This window comes from Sabethes cyaneus, chromosome 1 (genome assembly GCF_943734655.1).
Source record: "Sabethes cyaneus chromosome 1, idSabCyanKW18_F2, whole genome shotgun sequence".
NCBI lineage: Eukaryota > Metazoa > Arthropoda > Insecta > Diptera > Culicidae > Sabethes > Sabethes cyaneus.
In genome coordinates this window covers 110,636,592-110,656,024 of record NC_071353.1, presented here as the reverse complement: position 1 = coordinate 110,656,024, position 19,433 = coordinate 110,636,592, and the positions used below count along the sequence as shown (strand labels likewise).

General features: G+C 42.6%; 1 protein-coding gene across 1 annotated transcript in view; it reads left to right on the top strand.

Annotated features, from left to right (window-relative positions):
• The first annotated feature begins 257 nt into the window (after positions 1-257).
• The window catches only part of LOC128746098 (serine/threonine-protein kinase 32B), a 125,204-nt gene continuing 106,028 nt past the window's right edge, over positions 258-19,433 (top strand). The window contains exons 1-2 of the mRNA XM_053843147.1: positions 258-284; positions 328-493. Coding sequence (XP_053699122.1) covers positions 258-284; positions 328-493 — 193 coding nt within the window. The remainder of the gene's footprint in view (positions 285-327; positions 494-19,433) is intronic.

Genomic DNA, 19,433 nt, shown 5'->3' with positions numbered 1-19,433 from the left:
CAATCCATCCAAATCCGGGACAGTCCCGCATAATCCGGGAAATCTGGTCAGCCTAGTTAAGTCGAAGTTTTTTTTATCATAATAGTAAAATCATGCAGCAAGTCCTCACACACATTTAGGTATGGAGAAAAATAAGTGAGAAAAATGGTTCACGGTTAGGACACTAGCAAGAAAAAATTATTTGAAATAATGTTAGAATACCCTAATGCATTATGACAGGAAATGGATTACATAAAGATCATGAAGCATTCAGTTGAATGGTCCATCCATTTATCTTGAAATATGTAAATATATACTAACACTTCATCCTTTTTCCACTGATTGCAGGTCTGCATCGTACAGAAACGTGACAGCGGAAGTCTGTTCGCTATGAAATATGTTAGCCGTAATGCCTGCATCGGGCGCGGGGCGCTCGGAGGCGTCCTGAAAGAAGTGGAACTGCTGGCAACGCTGGAGCACCCCTTCCTGGTTAATCTATGGTATTCCTTTCAAGGTAAGTGATTTTACCTAGAACATCTCAACCACAGTTACAGGGGGTAATTTCCATTCCATATCTCGAAACGAATTTTACACTTGTTGCCCGTGTCTCTTTAGTTTTCATCTGTTTTACATTTAAAGGGTTTTCCAAATAAACATTTATAGTCGTCATTTCCATCGCAAGCACAACTTTTACGGAGGCCACCAGCATCACTTTACACATCAAAGCGGAGGACAAAGACTGGTATCCTACTGAGTTTGATAAATGTTCCGTCCGTCCGAGAAACGACGGGCGGAAAGCAACGCACTAAGGTTCATAAATTGAATTTCATCTAGTTTCAAATTGCATTACCGATCCTTTCGTATTCTTCGGATGACACAGCTCGCTCGGAACTATGCACTACCACAGAACCTGTGGTAAACTTTTCGCTCACGGAAGCTGGCTGTATTATTATTGTTCGTTTAGGTGACATTGTCGAAAAGAAAATTGCTCCGGAAGACCGATGATGGTACGGATCAGTGGGTGGAGTCACTTACATTCGCCAGAGAGTTCCTTGTTCTGGTGAACCTGAGGCAGTGCAGGAAAGTGATAGAGAAACAAAGACAAAAGACGCATCCATCTTGCTCGAATAGGGAAAATAAATAGAAAGTGAAAATTATTACCAGTTTCGATAGAGAAAACTGAATTTGCTCCCCCGGTGCATTGCTGCCTGCATGTTGCTGCCAACTGGATGGGAGCTACCATTAGAATTGAAAGAAGAGAATGATTCAAACTGTGTTTGTTCAGTTAAGCAGAAATTGGTCCTGTCGCTATGAACAGGAGATTTTCGTTCTATTGAAAAACACTTTTCGACGTCTTGGGAAGCACTTATAACATCAAAGAAAACTAAATTGGATTCTGATATACTTTGCCTCGTGAAGTGTGATCTAAATTAATTGACTCGATAACAGTGAAGCATTGGGACATATCATCACGACATGTTGAGCTACTAAATTGAGTTTGAGTCGAACTTATGAAGTTATTTTTAGAAGTTAGAATCTTTATTTCAGAAGCTTTCCGCACGTGGCTGGTTATGAAGTTATTATTATAATTTGAGACTTGCGGTAATGCAAAATTCATTAGATGTAGCCTGCGTTTTTGTCTCATCAACCCGGAGAGCCCGGAGAACTGGCCACTAAAATTTTAAATCTGAGGAGCTAATGCTTTACAAATAATTCATATTGTTTACCGTGAGAATACTATGATTTGTTCTTTAATTTAAAAGAAAACCTCGTGTACCTTTTGCTGTTTGATTATTACTTCCTTAACTCACTACTTACTTACACACTACTCACTGCTTACTACTTACTACTTACTACTCACTACCCACTACTCCCTACTCACTACTCACTACTCACTGCTCACTGCTCACTGCTCACTGCTCACTGCTCACTGCTCACTGCTCACTACTCACTACTCACTACTCACTACTCACTACTCACTACTCACTACTCACTACTCACTACTCACTACTCACTACTCACTACTCACTACTCACTACTCACTACTCACTACTCACTACTCACTACTCACTACTCACTACTCACTACTCACTACTCACTACTCACTACTCACTACTCACTACTCACTACTCACTACTCACTACTCACTACTCACTACTCACTACTCACTACTCACTACTCACTACTCACTACTCACTACTCACTACTCACTACTCACTACTCACTACTCACTACTCACTACTCACTACTCACTACTCACTACTCACTACTCACTACTCACTACTCACTACTCACTACTCACTACTCACTACTCACTACTCACTACTCACTACTCACTACTCACTACTCACTACTCACTACTCACTACTCACTACTCACTACTCACTACTCACTACTCACTACTCACTACTCACTACTCACTACTCACTACTCACTACTCACTACTCACTACTCACTACTCACTACTCACTACTCACTACTCACTACTCACTACTCACTACTCACTACTCACTACTCACTACTCACTACTCACTACTCACTACTCACTACTCACTACTCACTACTCACTACTCACTACTCACTACTCACTACTCACTACTCACTACTCACTACTCACTACTCACTACTCACTACTCACTATTTACTACTTATTGCACACTAACCGCTTCAGCAGGGCCCAAACAATTTGGAAGCTTTCCGCTATGGGACGTGTGCAGAAAAATGGGGCTGCAGAAAAAAAGTAGCCAAAACTATTTTCAGCAGAGAACCAGGAAGCGGCCGTAGACTCCGGGTTAGAACCCGCACCCGATGGATGTGCGCTTTCGAGGACGATACACGTTCAGCCGGTGCTCGAGGGGATTGGAGATCGGTGCCCCAATTGATGCACTTTATACTGATTTAAAAGTTGCATTTGACCGGTTTGGTCACAACATATTACCAGCTAAACTGGAAAAGTTTCAAGTTAGTGCTACACAAATACAATTCAATCCAATCTGGTTTCAATCCAATCTTTTAAATCCAATGCTCTACGTGAAGATTGGAAATTAGCAGTCTAAACATTTCTCGAATCTCTCCGGTATTCCGCAAGGCATTAATCTTGGACCATTGCTCTTCATGCTGTTTATAAACGACATTTCGTTTTTCCACATAACCTTGGAAGATGCGATTCGAAGAGCAAACGTGGTAAGGAACGAGACTATCACGTAATCCCACACGCTTCTTGCTTTGCGGATGACGTAGATATCATTGGAATCAACAGTAGAGCAGTGGAAGTGGCTTTTTAAATGGGAAACAGCGAGATTGGAACTTGCAAAACAAAGCCATGGTTGCTGGCAGAAAACGTTGTCCAAACGGTGCTAAATGGTGAAGCTGTGCCACGAGCTTTGTCGGGTATAAAAATATACTCATAGAGTAGGGCGCGGCATAAGTGCGATGTTTGAAGTTGTCATCAATTTTCGTGAGATATAAAGAAGGACAACAACATAACATATTTTATAATGATCCAGTAACTCAATGTTTTCACATTTAACTATAAATCATCTCCGGTAATAGTGTTTTGCAAAATAAATTCTTCTTTCTTCTGATCCAGTGCCGATTCGCACTTTTACCCCACACGAATACCGCGGGGCAAAAGTGCGAAGCTGGAATCCATGAAATTAGCACAACAGTAGCAACAAAACCATATTATCTTCAATCTGCGATATGTTTCGGTAAGGAATATTCTAAATTTGCACCTTTCCCATTTTGCGCTAGTGTACTGCAGCCTCCGTTAGATCGAAACTATTCCAAACGTTTGTTTTTTGTTTCATCAGCGGAAAAACATTGTTTTTCTTCGGCCAACTGTAGAGCACACAGTTTTCTGCGAATCTTCCATTTCTAGTATCTGTAATATAGTGCCTTAGGCTGTATTTAGCATTTTACGCGCTATAATGGCGGACGCTATAAATTGTGTTCGTAATATGCGAACAATCTTTTTGACAACTCTGCATCCATCAAAACTGTGCACTTTTCGCCTGTACGGCAATGTTGCTGTTTCTTTCGTTTACGCAAAAGAAGGAGAGCAATAGTTTTGTTTACATTTCGCACATTTTTGCTCTCCTTCTTTGGCGTAAACGAAAAAAAGAGCTCGGCAGTGTTGCAAGAGAAGAGTGTCAGATTTGATGTATGCAGAGTTGTCAAAAAGATTCCCAGCTAGCACCAACTCGTATATCAATGTACGAAAACTATCGTAAATATCTCCTAGCAAACTCGAAATCGTAACTAAAGCTGGTTAAAGTGGGATCAAGTTGATTTTTTGTCGAATATAATGATAATAACTGACATACATACGATTTTCAGCACAAAATCGTAGAGTAGTACGGAGCAACTCGCGCTTAATCGGATATTATCGTATATAAATACTTGTATAGTCGTAACGCTCAAAATTATTCGTAATCACGTATATCGCCTCCAAAATAGTACGGATATGCCAACTTTGCGCATGAAATACGATTTATATTTATTATATGTATATCTGTACGTAATGCTGATTTTTTCCTTTTTTATACATATGAAAATGCTAGCTGGGTTGTTCGCATATTACGAACACAATTTATAGCGGCCACCATTATAGCGCGTAAAAAGCTGGATATAATTAGCTATATATTTTTGCCTCGTCCAGGAATCGCACTTTTGCCCCGTCCGTGAATCGCACTTTTACCCCGCTAGCCGCTTGACGGGAAATTACGGAAAAGCGAAATATATTTTGTAAATTCTTTTCAACGTATTCAAAACAGATATGAGAGTGATGTAAAACGCTGCTACAAGTTTTCAACAAGTAATATCCTCCTGTTGGTATCACATTTGCCGTATAACGAAAAATTACATCAAAACCGCCCGTCACAAAGTAGTCACCTATCCATCCATGCCAATGCAGTCAATTTACTCGGGATCTGCATCAATAAATCATTGTATCGCACTTTTACCCGCATCGCACTTTTACCCCTCCTTACTCTATAGTGAAGGTGGTACAATGTGGTAGGTAGCGATGGGCTGGGCATGTGGCCAGAATGCCCGATAAAAAGTAGCCAAAACTATTTTCAGCAGAGAACCAGGAAGCGGCCGTAGACTCCGGGTTAGAACCCGCACCCGATGGATGTGCGCTTTCGAGGACGATGCACGTTCAGCCGGTGCTCGAGGGGATTGGAGATCGCCAATACTAGCGAACCATAATTCGTTCGGTGCACGATCAATAAGGGACATAGAGTAATACAGAGTATGCGGTACATGGTCTTGAGTTCACTGCCAGGTGGATGTTCGTTTCCTTACTCCAAGTTAAAGGCGGCGTACAACAGGAATGTGATCCGGAGCAGATAGCTGATGACCTTCCAGAGTTCTACGATGTTTTTTTGCTCACTGTGAATTTCACAGCTAAATTTTACAGTGGCATCTTTTTCTAAATACCTTGGAGATCATCGACACCCATTTACAGCGGATGAGTGCTCTCGCAAAGCGAATGCGACGTTATGTTGAATGTTCGAAACGGAAAGTACAAAACCGAAAATTCAACACTAACGAAAGGACTTCCGGAGATTGGCCAAGTTACACAATTCTGGGTCAACTTATGGGAGAATTCCGCTCAACACAACAATGTTGGGATGTGATTGGTAGAAGAGAAGGGAAATAGTGATGGAATTGACAGCATGGCCGCTGTGTTATTGACCGCCTAGGATATTCGTGAGGCTACACTGTATACTAGGAATCGGGCCACACTTGGATCAGGCTTTGTCCACAATTTCTGGTATAAAAAGTTCTCCACAATTTACGGACGGTTAGCGAAATGGTTCGATATGGTCTTAAGAGACCCCCGGAAACTCCCAGAATTCATCACAAAGAGGGTTCTACCGAAGGACCGAAACACGGCTGATCCAGCCAAATACAGACCAATAACATGCTTGTCAAGTCTGTAAAAGGTGCTTTCGTCGGTATTCAGTAGTAAAGTGCAACACCATTGTGATGTCAACGGAGTGATGACAGAAAACAGAAAGGTTGCCGATGAAACACACAAGGCTGCAAAGACCTTGTCATTACCGATGCAGATATTGTTGGCCAGGCAAGTTAAAACAAACGAAACCTTGACATGGCGTACATCGACTGTAAAGAAGGATACGATTCCGTACCACACTTGTATCTCATTAAGATACTGAAGAATTGTATAAAATAGATGGTGGCGTCATCAGGTTAATGAAGCACGCAAAGAGAATGTGGAACACATTTGCCCTTATTCTGCGAGTCACGTGACTCAATACGACAATTGTCACTCGCCGTGACTCGCCACGGCGAGTCGAGTCACCTAGGTGACAACCGAGTCACCTAGGTAAGAAACCCCTGTCACCTAAGTGACAGACCGTGTCACCTAGGTGACAAAGCGAGTCACCTGGGTGACAAATGTCACCTGATTCGCGGTGACTCCAAATAGTCACGTCACTCGCCTCGCAGAATAAGGGTGATTGTTACACATTACCGACGGAGCAACAGTGTTACGGTCCAGAACTCACAGCATAAGAAGGAGGATCTTCCAAGGTGACACCTCTAATTCCTCAATGGTCTTGCCTTGTAGGGATGGAAAAACTATCACTAACTACTGATAGTTATCAGTAAGCAATAATATCACTAAGTATCAGTAAGGTTTCGCGGTTTTTGATGTTAACTGATATAGTTACGTCGTCCCGTTAGAAAAATAATCTCTCCATGCAGTGCAAGTAGCTCGTGATTAATACGTCAGCGCCACTCCCCACTTTCAGTTTGTACTCTGCCAAAATTCATCCACAGTACCTTCCGCTCGAACACGGTTTCAAGTCTATAAAGAACTACTAGTCTAATAAGGGTTTTGTATATTGTCAGCTTTGTACGGCATCGTATGCTTCCTGATCGTAGCACTTTGCGAATGGCAAAATAGGCCCGCTTTTTCCGCTTGAATCTCCTAATTGTCCGCGGTCACCTGCAATCCCGAGTACACGAACTCATCTATCACTTGTAGTTCGTCGCTGTCAACGGTTACCGTCTGTGGGAGGCGCGCGTTTGTTTCTTTTGAGCCTCTTCCTTTTATGTATGTAATCTTCGACGCATTTAGTTGTAGCCCAATTCTCGTAGCCATTTTTTTCAGTCAGCAAGGTTCCTGGCTATGAAATCAAAGTCATCTGCAAAGCTTAGAGGTTGGCTACCCTTGAAGAAAATCATGCCTCTCATTTCGTTGCCTACTCGTCAGATCACCTCCTCAAAAGCGACGTTAAACAGCATGTTGGAAAACCCGTCACTTTGTCTCAACCCTCGCCGCTTATCGAACGTGTCCCCGAGACGCGCGAAATACATCACTCGTTCCAATGTCGCTCTGATCAGTCACGTCAGTTTATCCGAAAACCCGGTTTTGTACTGGTCTCGAACGACTGTATCGTACTTACTTACTTTAGTGGCAACGGTCCGTTACCGATCCTGCGCCGAACGAATTATGGTCCTCCAGTACCGTCGGTCCTGGGCTGCTGTTCCAATCCCCATGGCCACGAACACTAGCTGAACGTGCATCGTCTTCAACAGCACACACCCACCGGGAGCGGGGTCTGCCTCGGAGTCTACGGCCTCTTCTTGGTTCTCTGCTGAAAATAGTGTAGGCTACTGTTTTGTCGGGCATTCTGGCCACGTGCCCACCCAAATAGCACTTGTAACTAATCATAAAAATAAAAAAATACAAAAAGGTTGCACAGTAGTTACATTTAGGATACTTGTAACGAGTTAGGTTACATAAAATTAAAAATAGTTACTTTTTAGTTTTCTAGTTACAGAAATCTCAAAAAGTTACCAGGTAGGGGAAAAGTGTATAATGTGCCCCCCCTAAGAATAAATGGATATATCTCCGTTATACTTCCCCAAATTAACGTTACAACTACGTGTATATGTTGGTACTTAAGCTGACAACCAATTGCAATTGTTTATTTCATTTAGTATTGTGGAATAAACATGCTAGGAATTATTTAATAAAAGCACCTAAATGTTGTGTTTCTCGTCTGCGCGGGGTAAAATGCCCCACCTGCGGTATAATATGCCCAATGCGGTAATTTGAGTATTTCTACCAGTGACAGACCAACTCTATTTTGTAGAAAGTAAAACTATTTCCTTTGTTTTGCAAAATATCGTTATTTTATGTAAAATAAACCTAGTTTCGGCCTTCTGGTGCACTTTTTCTTTTCTGCATGGGGCACATTATACCGCAGCTGTGGCGTTTTGTACCGGGTAGTTGAATTACCTAGAATTTGGACGTTGGTAATAAATTATTCCCACCACGGTTGCTCTACAATACTAATTGAATTAAATAATGGCAATTGGCTTCAAGTTAGATCTGTTTACCTATGTTTATAGCCACATTTGCAAGGGAGGGCAAATTGCACCACCGCAAGTGGGGCATATTGGCCTGCTTTTACTTATTTGAAACAATATTAAATGCTAAAGCAAATCAAGCGTTTCATAATGTTATTTTTAGCAGGGATGTCATTTTGAAGTTCACTTTACGCAATCGAATCGCAACAACCGGTTATTTACAGATTTTGACAAGAAAATAGCTTATGGAAATGACGCCAAAAGTTACATCGGAAGCTGCTCAAAAACAAATTTATTTTTGTTTTGTTTTTACAGCATGTGACAACTGTCATACTTGCATAGTAGGCTAGTTCCATCAAATACTATGGTTTCTGGGTGGTTTTGCATTTTAATTTCGCTTGTTTAGCGAAAAACGAAGGGGGGGCATATTGGCCACGGGGGGCACGTTATACACAATTCCCCTAGTAACCAAATGACCAAATTCAAACCTTTTTTTCGAACTGTCAACAACTTGGTCGTCGCAATACAGTCACCTTTCAGTTACGAGTTACCAAATAGTTATCAAGTGACACAAATGAAACCTTTTTCCAAACTGTCATCAACTTACTGGTCGCAAAACAGTTAATTTTTCGTTACGAGCAGTTACGAAGTCAAAAAAAAGTCGGCTAGTAACATTTTCGCCACAACTTGTTCACGGTTCCTTGTAAACACAACGGAACGGATTAAGCAAAAACTAGATCTCAAGAATTTTACTAATGGTAAAGATAAACAATTGGTACACGGGTTGTAAAATGCTCTTGTAAATGCGTTTATTTACTTAATTGATGGTACTTGGAATCTTCTCCGCACAGACATTGGTATTAAGTAAACAAATTTTGATTATTCTCAAACGTCAAAACGATCAAGTTACATTGAAACGAAACCGGCAATGAAAATAGGTTACAGTGTAACTTAGAAATAACGACATAAGAAATAAATGACCGCAATAGATTTAATATTGTATATTAATATTTAATACCGTAACCGATAGCGTAACCAGGACGAAGGCTAAGGTTACGTGCAACTAGAATGTAACTGAAATGTAACCTTCTATGATTAACACTGCTGGTAAACTGTTTTCTTCAAACTGAAACTATTCTTTGATATTAAATTAACACTTTCTTTTCACAACAATCACTAAAAACACCTTTTCCCGATGTCTATGAGCAATGTCTGCTTCATATCATTTCATGCAATATGCCGAAAACGATACAAAACTTTAAGGAAGATGGTGTAGTAGTTAAAACCAAAGGCAAAATGGCTATGAATTTTACTAAGTGATAGCGAACGCAATTTGTTTTTTAATGATTTCTAGGTGAATGCTCCACTAATTCATTATTGCTAAGAATAAATTTAAAAAATCAGTAAATTAAAATTAAAATTTTTATATTTGTACATATTTGTTTTACATAAAATCAATTTTTCAAAGTAGTAAGTAACGAAAAGCTAGATTAAATAAGAGCGCGTGAATTTTTCAAAGCTAGAATCATGCATTTCACCATAAATTTGCAACTGCATTAAAATTTGTGTTGAAATAACAAGCGAAATTTATACAGTCTTCTATATTCAACAGTTAAATTTACTGCTTGACGTTGACAGCCATAGATTGGAATAAAAAACCTGCTGCATTGTTTTGGCTATGCAATAAAAGTTTCAAGATAACTAATTTGCCACCAATTGAAAGTCAATTTACAGTTTATGTGTAACTTCAATAGTAACCATTTTGTAACTATACATGTTACATATTGGTTATTGAGTAACTGTTAATGTAACCATATTTAGTTACATAAGTTGCGCTATTTCGGTTACACAACTGTTATATTTTAGGTTACTGTAACCGAAGTTTTACATTTAAATTTGTCGCATATCAGCCGCTGCGACTCATTTGTGACAACGTGTGCTACTTGGGCAGCCCACTGCAGCCTGTCCCATTGCACTACCTTCACTATATCAGCATATTTGTATACTTGGTACAGCTCGTGATTCATGCGTCTGTGCCACACTCCATTTTCCATTTTGCCACCAAATATAGAACGTAGAATATTACGCTCAAAAACCCCAAGCACTGGCCGATCAGCTTCCTTCAGCGTCCATGATTCGTGTCCGTAAAGGGCCACCGAGAGGATTAATGTTCTGTAGAGCGCCAGTTTTGTGCGAATTTGCAAAGTACGGGACTTCAGCTGGCTACGTAATCCGTAGAAAGCCCGATTCGCGGCTGCAGTTGCTTAGAGTTCGTCGTTTCACTTCCGCGGCTTACATCGTTGTCACATGTTACGAGTGTACCAAGGTATATAAATTCCTCCACTACTTCATATCGTTCCCCATCTAACTCCACCTCGGCACCAACACCACTTGGGCTCCCACGTTCCCTACCAGCAACCATGTACTTCGTTTTTGCGATATTAATGGTAAGTCCCAATCTCGCAGCTTCCCTTTTAAAGGGCCTGAAGGCCTCTTCCACTGCTCTACTTAAAGCGCCGCTTTAAAGTCCACAAACAGATGGTGTGTCTGCAAGTTGTACTCCCGGAACTTGTCTAGCAACTGACGCAGGGTAAACATCTGACCCGTCGTGGAGCGACCCTCACGAAAACCAGCTTGGTACTCGCCGACGAAGGACTCCGCTAACGGTCTCAGTCTGCAGAACAGGATACGGGAAAGTACCTTGTAGGCAGAATTGAACAATGTAATTCCTCGATAGTTTTTACACTCCATTCGATGTCCCTTTTTGAAAATTGGTCAAATGAGGCCATCCAACCACTCCTCCGGCATTTATTCTTCCTCCCAGATCCTGACAATGATCCGGTGAATTGCTTCGTACAGCCGCTCGCTCCCCGCTTTTAGAAGTTCAGCCGGGATACCGTCCTTCCCAGCAGCCTTACCGTTTTTCAGCTCACTGATTGCCTTCTTAACCTCCTCCTGTGTTGGTGGCTCCACAACTTGACCATCGCTTACAATGTCTATCCTGTCCCTGCTGATCTCCGCATTTACCTCTCCATTCAATAGTGTCTTAAAGTGCTCCTTCCACCTGACTGCTACCACCGTTTTGTCGGTAATCAGGTTGCCAGTACTATCATTGCACATCACAGGCAAGGCAAAATTCCTGCATCTCACCGTTTTATGGAAACTCCGTGTGTCGTTGCTGGCGAATCGCTCCTCTGCGCCGGCGAGCACGTGCTCCTCGTACTCGCGTTTCTTTAGACGATGGATTCTTTTTTCCGCAGCTTTAGTCTCTCTGTATCTCTCTCTGTTTTGGTGCGTTGCCGCAGTGAGCATGCGACTCCTGGCCTGGTTCTTTTCATCTGTCACTCTCTGGCATTCAGCATCAAACCAGCTGTTACGCTGTCTTCCACGCGTCGTGCCTACCACCTCTCTCGCTGCTGTTTGGATGGCACCATGGATGTTCCGCCACAGCCCATTTATATCTTCTTCTTCTACTTGCTGTTCTGCGATTCGCTGGTCAAGCTTCCTGGCGTACTCCACTGCTACGCCGTCTGCCGTTACCCACTGGATGTTGAAACGCAGCGTCCTCTCAGTGCGACCTTTCGCCGTGTTCGACAGCCTTGCGCGAATCTTACGCACTACGAGATAGTGGTCAGAGTCGATATTTGGTCCACGAGAAGACCGTACATCGATAACATCCGAAAAGTGTCGACCGTCAATCAAGACATGATCGATCTGAGAGCTAGAGTCTCCATTCGGATACCTCCAGGTGTGTTTCCGAATATTCAAACGTGGAAAGTAGGTGCTACAGATGGCCATCCCTCTGGCCGCGGCAAAATTTACGAGCCTCAGACCGTTATCATTGGTCGACAGATGCAGGCTATGTCTTTCAATAGCTGGATGGAAAAATTCCTCCCTCCCGATCTGCGCGTTTGCATCTCCGATGATGATTTTCACGTCGTGTTTTGGGCACTCTCCATAGGTCCTCTCAAGCCTGTCGTAAAACTCGTCTTTAACATCATCGGATTTATCATTTGTCGGTGCGTATAAATTGATTAGGCTATAGTTGAAGAATTTGCCTTAATCCTCAACACGCATATACGGTTATCTACGGGCCTCCACCAGATAACTCGTTGCTTTTGTTTTCCCAACACTACGAAACCGACTCCATGTTCTGCTTTCTTACCGTCACTGTAGTAGATGTGGTACTTGAAAGAAGTGCCTGCAATAGGGTCTACAGCACGGAACTCCCTTTCTCCGGAATTTGGCCACCGAACTTCCTGAATAGCAGCGATCTCCACTCCAAGTTGATGCAGCTCTCGAGCAAGCAAGCCAGCCCGTGCCGGTTCATGGAGAGTTCGGACATTCCAGGTACCAAGTTTCCAATCGTTATCCCTTAATCGTTTCCTTGTCCCTTGCCGTGTCCTATACCGATTGTTCCGTCCTAAATTTCTTTGTTCGTTGTTCGTGGTAATTGAGTTTTCGGTATACTACCTCACCGGGGTCGCGATATCTACATCCCGCTGATGAGTCTGCCATCTTAGGTATAGCTTGCGGGATACAGCATTTCATATTCAGCCGTCCGTTACGAGACAGACGCTATGTGAGCCGCCCCTCACCTGGAGAACAGACGACTGTATCGTATGCTGCTTTAAAACCTATAAAGATGTGATGCGTGCGTACGCTGTACTCTCGATATTTCTGCAAGATCTGTCGGACGGTAAAACTCTGGTCTGTAGTTGCGTAAACCCCCATAGAGCCCACCTGATGTATTACAATTTCCTATTGTTTTGCTTCAATGCCATGATGGGTAAAATTACTGATATTTACTGATAGTTATCAGTAACGTACTGGAAACTACTGATAGTTATCAGTAACGAGTTTTAATGATAGTTCCCATCCCTAACAGATCCTGTCAGGGCATGGTTGCTTTAGACAGTGTCTGCACAAGTTTGGGCATGCGAAGTCCCCCGCGTGTCCCGAATGCGTGGATGTTGAGGAAACTGCAGAACATGCTTCCTTCATATACCTTCGTATCGCGGGCACGAGAAGCAACAACATGATGGCAGTGAGCGGACAGGACACTACTCCGGATAACTTAATCCAAAGGATGTCTTCCAGTTCGGATGTCTGGGGAGTGGTCAATGCGGCTGCTACGGAGATTGTACTTGAACTACAAACCGCTGGAGAGCCGATCAACGGCGAATAAACAGCCTAACTACCGTAGTCCAGTAGTTATCTAAGAGGGTGCGTTAAGCACAATTGCCTCTCCCTGAAGTAATACCGATAAGGTGGCGCCTGGGGGATTGAGGCTGGAGGTGCGACAGTTGCGGAGTTGTTTCGCAGAAAGCCAGAACCGTCATGCAATCTACTGCACTGTTTGCGAGGCAGACCACGGGTTCAGCGCCCTGCATCTGGTGCAGCGGGACTAATAGTCTGAATTGCGTTCTTTAAACAGACGAAGAAAAGATCGCAACTTGGAAGCAAAAAGAGCTGCATGGGACGTACCCCCATCAGTTAGAACAATCACGCATAAACAAAGCAGCATCAAATACGTGGTTGGTGCGAGGTGATGTTTTTTCGGAGACAGAAGGACTCATGGTAGCCATCCAGGACCGGGTTATTGTAACGAAGAACTACTGCAGGAACTATTGCACGAAAACATGGAAGATCGTTGCCGAAAGTGCAATGTAGCAGGGGAGTTGATTGAGCAAGTTATTGCAGGCTGCTAAGCATTAGCAAAAGCACCTACCTCAATCGCCACAATACGTTTGCCAAGATTGTGCACCAACAACTTGGTAAACTGCTACATACCCTACTACATATACCTATTCCACCCAGTCCCGAAAAATAGCTGTGTAAAACAGTACTGGGATCGCGAGATTATCACAGATATCCTCACACATGCCAATCGCTCTGACATTTTGGTCTACGACAAAAGGATGAAGCGGACAACCCTCATCGCTATCACTGTACCGCTAGACCACAATGTGCAGTCAAGTTTCTCGGCCAAAATCACACAATATCATGATTTGGTCTAAGTGTTACGGCAAATGTGGCACCTTGAGGAAGTACGTATAGTTCCAGTAGTAATCTCTGCTACTGGATTAGTTCCCTGTACTGTACTGCGATTCTTAGAAGAGTTGCAGCTGCGCGCCGAACTACAAGTAATCCAAAAAGTGGTGGTTCTTGGTACCTGCAACATTGTGCGGAGGTTCCTGAACCACCATAACTGAACCAACCGAAGTAAACAATCAGTCACTAATAACTGATGAATGAGACTTCAAAGCCGAACCCCTTTGGCAAAACGGATAGCCCGGGTTAGGTGAAAGTTTCCAGCTTTACTGCTGAGAAGTGAAAAGTGTGTTAGTGTTCGCAGTACAGCTACAAAGCAGGAAAAAGTCAAACAAATATTAAAGTTTTTTGATAATTCAAACTTATGTACCAAATACTATCCTCCATGACCGTAATATGTACACTCCACAAAATAGAACAACAGACGGGGTAATAACCCCTTGAAAAAGACACCAACAAAGTGTCGAAACGTCGGGAAAACATCAAACCTATGTCTTGATAAATTTCTCTGAAGACTGCCCTGCCCTTCGCACTTGTTACAGAGTGAGATGCTAGCGAGGGGTTGCTTCTCGCAATCCTCCTCACTCCTCTCACTTGCTGCAGTGTGGATCCCTGATACGTGAATAGAATGAACTCTTTCATAACTTTACAAACACACATTTTATTTCATTTCATTTATATGCATACATCACAACAACCTCATTAATTCGAAACCGGCTCGGTCAGAAATGCGTATAGAAATAATTAATTTGCGTATCCGGTCGTCCTTGGCTCGACTCACCGCTCACGCTTCCGTCGCGTGCCGACTGGGTGACACCCAGAAAGCCTGCACTTACATATTCAATTGGTTGCATTCAAATGGACTATTGACACCCACTGTTTGCGACCGCAAGCATTTCACACAAAGAGCAGTAATCACGGTTGCAGCCACAATCGTGCCAGCACGGATGTCACTGCCATTTACGTACGTTCGTACGCACGTATCTACGCCATTCACACCGCGCGTAGCCCGGTGAAAGGGTAACGAGTTGAAAATCTCGTTCAATCAATTCGGTTTGTGAACAAGTTTTCAGAAAAAAAGCGAGTGCTTTTGTTGAAGTGTAACTACAATCATGAAGAACAAAAACAATTAATAAATCGCGACTATCAAAGCGAAATGAATCAATTTGATATTTTCGAATAATTTTACAAATTTTAAGCCGAAGACAGTAAAATTTTGTACTGCCCGTTGTTTCATTCGCTCGTAAGTATTCACAAAGTATTAATGCTTTGATCGTATATTGATTAAGTTGATTGTGGTGGGGGTGGTATAAATTGCCCGCCAGTTTTGTGATAAATTGTTTCACTGATCGTAATTAATCAGACTTGAATGAACTAGCTCGTAGATTTTCTATTCACAGCACCATATTTGTTACAGTACATTGTTCAGCAGGTATTTTAGTAGTCACTGGCCTTAATTAGACTTCATATTGATTTAAAATGGGACATTGAAATTGAACCACATTTGGATTTTAAATTCCACTTGGAATAAGAATGGTAATTGGGCTCAAAATCGGACAATAAATTGAGTTTGAAATTTTGACCTGCAATCGGGGGTGAGATTGAGAATAGACCTAAAACGGGACATGAAAGTGCCCAGGTAACACCAAATTACATTAATACATTACGTTAATTACATTAATGTCTGAAAATTATCGTAAATATCTCTTAACAATATCAAAATCGTAAATAATGCTTAATAAAGTGTGCCTCAGTTGATTTTCAGTCGTATATAACGATAATAACTAACACACATACGTTTTCAGCACATAATTGTATAGCAGTATGGAATGAGTCGCGCTTAATCGGAATTTATTGTTTATACATACCTATATAGATGAAATGCGTATAATTATTCCTTATCCCGTATATCGCCTCCAAAATAGTACGGATATGCCAATTTTGTGCATCAAATGCGACTTATTAAGCCGTATGAATAAAAGAGTTAGAGCAAATTCTCCCATAAGATTTACACGGGAAAAGCAAAGTAAACTGTTTTATTCATACGGCCTATTACCATGCATATATGTACGTAATACTGATTTTTCACTTGTATATACATACAAAAATGCCAGCTGGGTAAACTTCCATTGGACTCCGAATTGCACTTGATATTAAAGGGTGTCCCACATCAAATTGCACCACAGAAGAAACGCTGTAGAAAATTACCTAATTGACCGATCTTTTCCAAACTTTCAGAAAACAAAATATAACCCATTAGTAAGCTTTTGGCTTATTTATTTCATTTAACTTCAACACCATAACCATATGCTCGCACCTTACGCTTAACTCCAAAAAGTTTTGTACAACCAGGCTGCAGCTTCATATGTACGGAAACCCACTTTTCTTCATGTCTTCCTTAGATTTAACCTACTTGGGATGTTTCCGTAATGTCTGGTTGATAATAGCCTAGTATTTTTCGATGCGTCTTAGTTCCGGTGCATTGGGGGGTTCATGTCCTTGGGTACAAAAGTGACCCCGTTGGCTTCGTACCACTTCACGACATCTTTTGAACAGTGGCACAAAGCTAGATCCGGCCAGAAGATCATAGGGCCCTCGTGTTGCATCAACAGAGCAAGCAGATGCTTCTGTAGACACTCCTTGAGGTAGATCTGCCCGTGTACAGTTCCGGTAGTCCCGAACGGCGCACTCCGTTTGCCACATGAGCAGATCGCAAACATTGAATGTTTCTGCATGCTTGCTTCCTCCGGAACATCAAACTTATGCTAGACGGTGAAGTACAGTAGCCCCGGAAGCTGCCGGAAGTCCTCTTTGCCGTTGGTTTCATCATTCGTGATGAGAGAGTTGAGGATTTTCCAGGTGCTTGCGCAAAATGAATTCGCGTCGTTGCTTTTCGAGTGTCGCCATTTTTTTCAATTTCCGAAAAACTCAACCGCGATAAAAATAGAGTCTAAACAATACACTCTAAACTACTTCGTTTTTTCCGTGGTGCAATTTGATGTGGGACACCCTTTAGATTTGTGTTTGGTTCTGAAATCGGATATTAAATTGCACTTGAAATTGGATTTAAAACGGGAGGTGATATTAGACAAGAAATCGGACGTAAAATGGAACATTCAAAATGGATCTTACTTGAACTTCAAGTTGTACCTAAAATTGGACTTTAAATTGGCCTTTAAATCGGACATCGAAGGGCCTTGAAATCTGCGGTGAAATTGTAATTTAATTAGATTAAAAATTGGCTATTTTAAGCCATTGGACATTGAAATTGAACCTCATTTGGAGTTTAAATTACAATTGGAATAAGAGTTATAATTGGCCTTAAGGATGGACATCAAATTGCATTTGAAATTTGACCTGAAATCGTAGAAATTGAAACTAAATCAGATTCGAAATTGGACCTAAAATGGGACATGAAATCGGTCTTCCACACTTCCGGGAAAAAATCGAAATGGCCAATTTTGAGTTCCGGTAGAACCCAAGAACTTACTTTTTTACTTATGTGTCCATGTCCGCCGGTCCGGCAGAACAAAGGGATGAAATTAGAGATCTCCATTGCTGACGGTTACCCGCCATGGCTTTTACCTGTCGCCAGGACAGGTTCTCGTCTACAGCCCGGATGTCGTTGGCTAAGCTCCGTCTCCATGAGCCTCTGGGTCTGCCTCTTCTACGCTGTCCTTGTGGATTCCAGTCGAGTGCTGCTCTGCAAACCTCGTTCGCTCCTTTCCTCAAGGTGTGTCCGATCCACTTCCACCTACGCTCACGAATTTCTGTGGCTATCGGCCGTTGATGACACCGACGATGGAGTTCCTCATTGGATATCCAATTATCAGGCCACCAGGCACGAATAATATATCGCAGGCACCGGTTAATGAATACCTGCAGTTTTTGCGTTGTCTCCGCTGAGACGCACCACGTTTCGCAGGCATACAGCAGTACGGATTTAACGTTTGAATTAAAGATTCGGGTTTTCGTACGTAGAGTGATCTGGTTTGAGCGCCAAATGTTTCGCAGACCTGCAAAGGCACCCCTGGCCTTCCTGATCCGTGTGGCTATATCAGTCTTGGTACCACCATCGGGCGTTGTTTGGCTACCAAGATATTGAAAGACGGCTACCTGCTCAACTTGTTGTCCCGCTACTGTAAAGTTGGTGGAATTGTCAGTGTTCACTACCATAGACTTAGTTTTCGCTACATTGACTGTGAGACCTACTGCCTGGGAGCTCTCGGAGAGGTCGTCTAACTTGCTCTGCATATCGTTTCGGCGTTGTGCGAGCAAGACAATGTCGTCGGCTAGGTCGAGGTCATTTAGCTGCTCCATCGTTAGAGGATTCCAAGGCAATCCTCGATTTGGTCTACTGTCAATTGCTCCAACTAATATCTCATCCATAACGATGAGAAACAGAAGCGGTGATAAAATGCAGCCCTGTCTCACGCCAGCAGTAACCCTTATGGGGTCGGACAAGACGCCGTCGTGCAAAACCTTGCACGAGAACGCCTCGTACTGAGCCTCGATGAGATGGACTAGCTTATCTGGAACTCCTCTACGCCTAAGTGCGCCCCAGATGTTTTCGTGATTGAGTCGGTCGAACGCCTTTTCGAAGTCAACGAACACCAGCAGAAGAGAGTCCTGGAATTCGTTGATCTGCTCCAATATAATGCGGAGCGTTGTGATATGGTCTACACATGATCGGCCAGCACGGAATCCAGCTTGCTGCCGCCGGAGAGTAGCGTCGATCTTCTCCTGGATCCGGTTGAGGATTACCTTACAGAGTACTTTGAGAGTAATACAGAGCAACGTGATGCCACGCCAGTTACCGCATTCCGTTAGGTCTCCTTTCTTAGGGACTTTGACCAATATGCCCTGCATCCAGTCCACCGGAAAAGTTGCGGTTTCCCAAATATTGCGGAAAAGCTGATGCATCATCTGGGCTGACAAACATGGGTCAGCTTTGAGCATTTCGGCTGAAATACGATCTATCCCTGGCGCTCTATTGGATTTCATACTCTTGATGGCTGCTACAATTTCATCCAGCGATGGCGCCTCCGAGT